The sequence below is a fragment of the Medicago truncatula genome, chromosome 1 (genome assembly GCF_003473485.1).
Source record: "Medicago truncatula cultivar Jemalong A17 chromosome 1, MtrunA17r5.0-ANR, whole genome shotgun sequence".
NCBI lineage: Eukaryota > Viridiplantae > Streptophyta > Magnoliopsida > Fabales > Fabaceae > Medicago > Medicago truncatula.
Window position 1 is genome coordinate 38,963,717 of NC_053042.1, and position 9,400 is coordinate 38,973,116.

Sequence of the window (9,400 nt, forward strand, 5' to 3'; positions counted from 1 at the left end):
CTGAGATTTTGCTCAATCTTTGGCTATCTTTCAAGCGCTTTGAAATTTGAAGCTTTGAGCATTTTCTTTTCAAGCAAGAGTGATACAAAAACAAAACTTCCACAATTTTCAAAATGAAACTAAATGAAGTACTTAATAACACAAAAAATACTAAACATATTATTTTAAACAACACAGTACAACATTAAACAATACGGATACGAATACGAAAGTACCATAATAATTGAGCAAAAATGTTAATTAAACAAAGTAAGTCATTGTGCGAAATTTAAAATAACAACAGAAGCAAATATTGTTCAAGAGTAACATAAAAGAAAGCAATCAAAAGATGGAAGAGAAGAAAAGAATTGACTAAAAGCTTATAAAAATGTCACTTAATAAACGGTGAGCTTTCAAGTCATTCTTTTCCTCCTCAACTCTGCATGTCATCATCATCTGAACCATCAGTTGCACTAGAAACTCTGTCTGGATCATCTTTGTCAGAATCTCCCATCAATATGTCATCTGAAGGGTCCCAAATGATGATCCACCCCCTCCATAAGCATCTGGCCTGCCCTCAGGCCAAGAGACATGAGCCTGATAGGCCTCTGGTGTCATGAACTAGGACATCAACTCCGGAGGGTACCCTGCTTGTTGCTGCATCAAATACTGAGAATGCTAGAAATATGTGTTAGCACGGTTAGTTGCCTCCAGCATGTTCCATGTATGAGTATGGCACTAATGTTGCCATTATGCGTAGCTGGCAAAGTCGAAGGCAGCCATGGATGGAATCTGAAATGGTTCGGGCCCTGGTTGTGGATGCGGTGCCTGAGAAGAGGAGGTGTAACATCCCGTTTTCCCAACATAAAAATTTCATATAAATAATCAGAGTAATTCACATAAACGGAGTGTCACACTTCTTTTCTTAAAATCATAAACGGAATAATTAACTAATTATCCTTCAAAATTCAATAACATAATATTTAATACTTTGCAGCGGAGTTTATTCAAACATCTAAAAAATAGTCTTTGGTGCGAAGGCCTCATCTAAAACATTTCATAAAAGTTAAATCTAAAAACACAGTCATAATCTTCATAAAGTAGTACGTAACGTATCAGAGCACTCACGACAGTTCCCAATCCCGTTACGTATCAGAGCACCTAAAGACACATGTGAGAGATAGACCACTCACGACAGCAACCTAACAGAAACTTATTCTCTATCACCTGCAAGTTACCCATACGAAGAGCAACATTTCCAAGCAGAATGAGTGAGATTTCACATTCAATAATAATAAGCATATAATTCATCAAAAGCATTTAACAACTTATACTTCATCAATTAATAACACTACTCTTCTTATAATACTTCATTAATAACTCAATCAACTTTTAATCATCATTAACTTCATATTCATCACATTATACACGTCATATAGAAACATAAACATCATTTTATAACATCATATACTTCACATCATAAACATCATCATATAACAACATAATCACATCATAAACAACATTTTATAACATCATATACTTCACATCATAAACATCATCATATAACAACATAATCACATCAAAAACAACATAACAACATCATAATTAACATCATAAGCACTTCTTTAACGACACATGAGTAAATAACAACTTAACAACAACGACACGACTTCAACTCGACAATGCAACTTAGACATCTTACACATCTTCATTAATCTAGACAAAATGCAACTACGACCTCTTAATCATGCATGTGGTACCAACCAGGGCGTCAAGCCCCCAACGTATTGAGCGTAAATAGGCTCACAGGGCATCAAGCCCTCAACGTTTTGAGCGTAAATAGGCTCACAGGGCATCAAACCCTCAACTTACAGGGCATCAAGCCCTCAACATAATATGTATAAATATACATTACAGAGCATCAAGCCCTCAACTTAAATGAGTATGCATGGACTCAACGTCTTACAACTTAAACAACTAAACATTGGCCGCCTAAGTTGAACCAATTTACTATCACCTTACTTCATCTCCAATTGATCTATTGTGTACCAAGGTTGATTACACTCCTATCATCATAATTATTCAGGAAAAAAAGAGAGCCTAAGCTTGGATTTCTAAGCTATCTAGAGTTTCTTGCCATTTTTCAAATGACCTATTTTCAAACTTACTAGAACATAAATAAATCAATTAAAATATGTGGTGATAAACACACTTCCAAAATCTAAAATCAACCTTACCCCAAATCTCATGAATTGATCGAATTTCAAACAAGCATTCAAAGCATATTATAACAGAACCTCTCATCAAACAGCAACAATTATAATCATATTTATGGAGGAATATCCCAACTATGCATACTTGTAGAGCATAACAAAATCTCAGATGTACAAAAACAAAGCATGTAAATCTCAATAACATGTTGATCATTTATACAAGACTTTTAACTCATAAAAGTCCCCTGCTATCTATCATATTTGAATTTAGTCCTTTCAAACAGAAAATTAAGCCATGCACAAACCTCATCGTGCAACATGCAAACAACATTTCACATACCAATGTACATACTTAAAAACCAAATTTAAGAGTCTTTGACTAGGGCCACCAAAGATCCTTAAATCTTTTCTTTTTTACTTTGTGCATATTTATATAATTCATTTCAAAGATCACCTTAAGTTTTCTAAACCTGAAATTGGAGGGAAAAGAGAACTTCCTTCCAATGTCGTCTTTGCTTGACCGCCGGCAAGAATCCTCTTGATTTAGCATACATGCATGATCAAGGGATACAAAAAATGGTTAGAAAATAGTAGGATTAAACCATCACATGAATGATTTATACAAAGATCATCAACAAAGATGATTACCACCCACTCCATCAGACTCTAAGATTGTGAAGATTTTATGCATGTGAGCCACCCGAGATTTGGGCTTTAGCGCAAATCAACTTGTACAACTGAAAATTTACCTTAGCTATATATAGATCTCAAGTACAGCTATCAGCTTGCACAGTCGAAAATTTACCTTAGCTACATATAGATCTCAAGTTAACAACCAAAGTATTTAACTCAAAAATTAAATTTACTTTTTCAAAAAGCTTCCACATGTCATATTTTATCACAAAAAATTACATAAAAAAAGCTTCAACATATTTCCTATTGATAAATCACAGTTATTTTATCCCCATGTATCACTTCTCTCATGATGTTAAGGGTAAGGGCCAAGGGGCATTACAGTCACTACTTATTCTCATGGAATCTAGAGGCACACTTCTCCAAGTATATTAGCACGTTTGAAATGACAAACCAGCACTTCACGACTTGGGTCGCTGCAGTGCTAGGACCTAATACAAAAGGTGTTTGCGTAATTAGTAAGGTATCTATGTAATAGGAATGTTCTACTTAAATACCTCATATTGGGTTCTAACATGCAGGTTCTTTTCATGGTCTCAACTAGAAAAAAACACAATAAACTTTCCACCTTTGATGTCCCACTATTCTGCTAGTTTACAAACTCAGGGGAAGGACATGGGTCACTACGTCAGAAAAGCGATAACTCAAAATTCTCCTCAAGTAGGATTTGAATCTACGACCAATCGGTTAACAGCCGACCGCTCTACCACTGAGCTACTGAGTAACAATGGACTTAAGTTAAGGAAGCCGACTCTCGTTCTTTGGACACCAACCTATGGTCGAGCAAAAAAGGGTTTGTCACTCTTTTCGACATACACCAGGAGAAAAGGTTACGATAGCAAGCCACTCCGGGCAGCGGTCAACCATCCACTCTCGAGATTCATATTGATCAATCAATCTCTGCGTCCGCATTTGCTTATATTTGTATAAAGCAGAGGATTGAAGGTTCTTGTGAAAACGTTTAGCCTAACAACATGTACCAATAAAACCAGAAGGGTTTGTGAAAATTCCATTTACCTTGGCTAATGAATAAATTGTCTTTCAAAACATCGGCGCCAAAAGGATCTTCATACTCCTTTCAAAACCAGAAGGGTTTGTGAAAATTCCATTACCTTGGTTAACGAAAATATCCATGATTCATATTCCTTTCGGGTCATCGAGGCATCCTATGTTCCATCTCATTGTGGCAGTTTACAATTAAGAAATTGCATTCAGGGTCATAAGAGCACAATGGATCCATCCTTTATATCAAGAATACAAATTCATACCAATATCACATTTAGGACAACAAGCAACTTTTACACTATGAATGAATTGTTCATCGTGTTTCCTATAGGGTATCGAGGCATCCAAGCACTTGCACCATTTTTTAAACAAATAATATCCATTAATTCCTTTCGGTCATCGAGGCATTTATTAATGTATAAAAATTCATATCAATATCACATTTTAGACATCGAGGCATAATTTTTGCTTTAGGGTCATCGAGGCATCAAAACACTTGCAACATTTACGGGACAAATAATATCCATCAATTCATTTCGGGTCATTTAGGCATCATAATAGTTTCAAAGTTTAGGCTCATATTTCATATATGAGTGACAATTCATAGTCTAGACTTGCACTCAAGATCATAAAATCACCAAAGCATCCCAACATTTACAAAATTTAAAGAGCAAAAATAATATTTCATCGTTTCCTACCATTGGTTTTAGGATTATATCATCCCACTTTTCATTCTAAAAAAATTGATTTTAACTCATAGGCAATCACAGTAATGGATTACATTATGAATATATTGGCCACGGTAATTCCTTTTAGATTCATATAACCATCCAATAATAAATTTCTACAGATTCATTCCTTAAGGTTGTCAAGGCACCCTAACCGTTTTAAAATTTAGGCTCATATACGAAGGATTTGTCTATATTTGTATGAAGCAGAGAATTGAAGGTTCTTGTGAAAATGGTTAGTAGCCTAACAACATGTACCGGTTATTAAAAAACCAGAAGGGTTTGTGAAAATTCCATTACCTAGCCCAACAAATAAATTATCTTTCAAGACATCGGTGCCAAAAGAGTATCCATACAAGAGCAGAGTTTGCTGAATCATTCTGGTACTACCAATTCCACTATTAAAAAATTCAAGAATTAAAACCTGAAAAAGTGTAGAGATGTTACCGTTGAAGGTGAAACTGCAAATTTTTTATATTGTGTTCTTTAAAGAAGATGAAAGGAGCGTGTTTCACCTTCTTTAAAACACATCAGAACCTTCAAAGACAAAAATAGAGAAGTATTGAAGCAACCCATATAGCAGTGGCAAAAAGGTCATAAAAGCACAATGAGTACAAACATTTATATTACGAAAAAGCACTACAGTAAATTAATGGAGCATATAAAATTCATATATCTTTTTTGATCATTAAGGTTTCCCACATAGCATGAAATGACAAATCATGGTCTAAAAATGAATTCAAGGTCATAAAAGCACAACGAATACAAACCTTTATATTATGCACTCAAATTCATATCATCGAACTGTTAATAATGTTCCTTTTATGGTCAAATCAGGTATCCCAATACCTCAAAATTTATGGAACAAATAATATCCATGATTCATATTCCTTTCGGGTCATTCAGGCATCTTATGTTCAATCTCATTGTGGGAATTTACAAGAATTGCACTCAAGGTCATAAGAGCACAACAGCTACATCCTTTATATTATGAATAAAAATTCATACCAATATCTATGGCATCATGCAACTTTTACACTTTGAATGAATTGTTCATAGTGTTTCCTTTAGGGTCATCGAGGCATCCAAGCACTTGAAACATTTTTAAACAAACAATATCTATTAATTCTTTTTGGGTCATCGAGGCATTATGAATGAATAAAAATTCATATCGATATCACACTTAAGGCAACGAGGCATAATGTTTGCTTTAGGTTCATCGAGGCATCCAAACACTTGCAACATTTACGGGACAGATAATATCCATCAATTCCTTTCGGGTCATCGAGGCATCATAATAGTATCAAAATTTAGCCGCATATATCATATAATATATGAGTGACAATTCAAAGTCTAGAATTGCACTCATGATGATATACTTGCAACATTTATGGGACAAATAATATCCATCAATTCCTTTCGGATCATCGAGACATCATAATAGTATCTAAATTTAGCCACATATATCATATTTGAATTACACTCAAGATCATAATAGTATTCATTATAATTACACTCAAGATCATAATAGTTTTCATAAATTACACTCAAGATTTTAAACCACTGGTGCATATGGGAGGGAATACCTGTGCCATTTGTTTTTTTTTTTGTTGTTGAGGAAAAACCCATTTTATTAGGAGATTTCTTGTGTGATGAAAGCACAATTATTCCACATGTTTTTGTGGGTTCTTCCCCATATCTGAATCGCATTATATGAACATAACAAATAGTGATGATCTTCAGCTCTAAACTTATTGGTGACAATTTGTCTTTTCCCCTCTATTGGTAATTTGTGTTCCTCATGCTCATGCTCTTATCTGTCTCTCTCTTATAGACAAATCTAGAGGCTACTGAGGGTGCAGGCACGGGAAGCTCATCAATTCCAGCAAATGCAAGTTTACTTGGGTAGGTTGGTTTGAGATTGTATAGAATTTTGGAGTTGATTGAAAATTACATATATACAATATAAATTAGTCAAATTATACTTTTTGATGCATGCCCGCTCTAGGAAAGGTAATTAATCAGGTTTAATATTAAAGTCAGCAGATGTAGTTGTGTTGTCTATATAGTTATAAGGAGATCTGCATCGCCTTACGGTGCCTGATTTTCTAGTGGGGCTTCAGTCCTCTTTATATGCATCTGTGCTGCTGAGCAGTTTCTCCACATTTAATCCTTTGGTTCTGACTTAACTCTTGTCACTGTGTAGATGGGCTATGAGTTCCTTTACCCTGAAGGGCAAACCTTTTGATCATGCTCCAGTTGCTTCTGTGAGTTCTAGTGCCCTTACACCAACATCTTCTAATGCCAGCTTAGGTATTCTTAATCATCACTCTCTTATATTAAATTTAATTTGCTAATTGCATAATCCTCTGAATATCTGATGATATCTACACCTCTTTTTGGCCTTCTTTGCATCAAAATCTTGTTTCGTGTTTATTTTCATAACTAAATTCATAAGTCATAAAAAGTGTAGCATGACTTCAACTACCTGATCATCCATATAACTTCAGACACTACTAATATTTTCTTACCAAGTTCAGTAATGTGAACTTATTTCACTTGAATATAATGCTACCTCCCCGGTGTACAATTAGTGAGTAAACACAGAATCATTTAGAAGTAAACACTATATCTGGGCATGGTTTTATGTTAATTGTTAAATTATTAAATGAAGAAAACTGAGGGAAATGACAACTGAAGATCTCCTTATCCACCACCCTTGAGGCAAAGATGTTAACTCTACTCCTTTATCTGATCTGTTAATGATGGCATAATTTGTTCTGCAGATTCAGGCAGTTTCCTTACATGGGTACATTTTTACTAAACTGCTTATATTGTCTCTTTTTTGGGTTTTCTAGTTGTAGATACTCCTTCAACAGCACCTATCTGTGTAAATTCCACACCAGATTTCAGTGAGCACCATGCTTCTACATCGACAGATGACTGGGGGGAACTAGAGAATGGAATTGACGAGGAGCCTGAAAACGACAAGGGTGCGTGGGAAGATCTAGAACCACTTGAAGAGACAAAGCCAACTCCAGCTCTTACTAACATTCAAGCAGCTCAAAGGCCGCCAGTTTCTCAACCTGTTTCACAGACAATCGGTATTGATTATTCAACTGTTATTTTGGTAGCAATATTTCCACATTTCCATGTCTGCTAGTTACTGTTAATAATTTTCAATGTCATACATTGGAAGTTGCATATGTTTATACCCACAAATAATGACAATATCTTCAGAAAGTGGATGGCATGATAGTTCATGTTTTCACTTAATTATTGGATAGGCTTTACCGTTGAGTGAATCAGCACCTTTAGTCACCTTTCCCTATGAAATCAACTTTGAATTTTTGCTTTATTCAAGGACAGTTACTACTTTGATAATCGTTATTGACAAATAGTAAGGTTTAAGAGATGCTGCTTCCATTTTATATAGCACCTGATCTGTACTTGAGAATTCGACATTCCATCAAATGCAAAAGGAATATTCATCCCCATAACTTAATTCATGTACCTGGTTAATCATCTTTATGTACATATGCATCAATTGAAGGTTTTTGAATTTTTATTTGTAGGTACAAGTTTGCGACCCAAAACTACACCAAAGATGTGCAAGGATGAAGATGATGATTTGTGCGGTGCTAGCGCAGCTCCTGCTCCAAAAACATCAAAACCTTTAAATTTGAAATCAACTGCAGCTGATGCTGCTGCTGCCCAGGATACCACTGCAGCTCCTGCACCCACTACAAGGGCCAAACCCTTGTTAGCTGGCAGATGTCGGGGAGCCAAACCTGCTGCTCCAAAATTAGGTGCTCAGAGGATAATCCGAACACCATCCGGGGTGTAAACCAAATTGCCACTTGCCAGGGCACAAAAGAAACGAGGAAATGTTGCGTTTGTAGGTTCCTTTTTTCTTGTGGTGGGTGGTAACCATGTTTAAATACAGGAACCCATCTAGTATATCAAATTACTTTTGTGCTTTCTATTAGCATAATTGATTTGAAATTTCTTTTTAACGTCATTTTTGTGTAGAAGAAAATCTCAAGTACATCAACAGTTTAATGTTGTTACTATCCGAGTGATCAACTTGGTCGACTTTTCCTTTTAGATGATTGTTAACCCGAGTTCATGGGATACTTTAGAACGCTTTCAAAGGTTTAAATACTCCTAAACTACAGCTAAAATAAGGATTAATGTGAAGGCTGAATTCTCAAACAAATGCTGTTATTTACGTTAAAAGTCCTCACTTTAAAGGAGCTGGATGGACTCTAAAAAAGAAATACTTTTGTGTTAACAAAAGACATCAATGTTTTTTTTTTTAAATCCAATAATTTTGATTCAGTTGCTATAAATGTCTTTTCACCCTTAGCAATTTTTTTTTTTAATAAACTGATGATGCAGAAAGCATCACCTATATATTCCACCAAAAAGAAAAACAATAGAAAGGGGAACTAAGGCCAATACCTTTCAACAAAGCCTATTCCTAGAGAAGTCAGCTCTGGCATGAGATGGAATGTCATTCATCGAGAGAAAAGAGTTGATAGACAACCCAATATATGCTAAACTATCGGCACCACAATTTCCTTCTCTAAATATACGAGAGACTATGAAGTTCATTTGTTTTGTTAAATCAATGCAATTTTCCCATCTATTCCTTATGTTTTATGGAACAAAGGACGAAGGCTTAACAGAACCAATGTCGAATCAGTTTCTAACCATAGATTAGTCCAGCCTTTATTGTAAGCTATCTCAATTGCATTCATAGCTCCCGATAATTAAGCA

At 35.2% G+C, this 9,400-nt stretch overlaps 1 protein-coding gene across 1 annotated transcript; it reads left to right on the forward strand.

The window, feature by feature from the left end:
- Positions 1-701: 701 nt before the first annotated feature.
- LOC25484601 (flocculation protein FLO11) lies at positions 702-8,835 on the forward strand. The gene is made up of 6 exons (XM_039831136.1): positions 702-820; positions 3,407-3,743; positions 6,453-6,523; positions 6,825-6,931; positions 7,477-7,722; positions 8,194-8,835. Exons 1-6 carry the CDS (start codon positions 702-704, stop codon positions 8,463-8,465), a joined length of 1,152 nt encoding a protein of 383 aa, XP_039687070.1. The 3' UTR covers positions 8,466-8,835.
- The last annotated feature ends 565 nt before the right edge of the window (positions 8,836-9,400 follow it).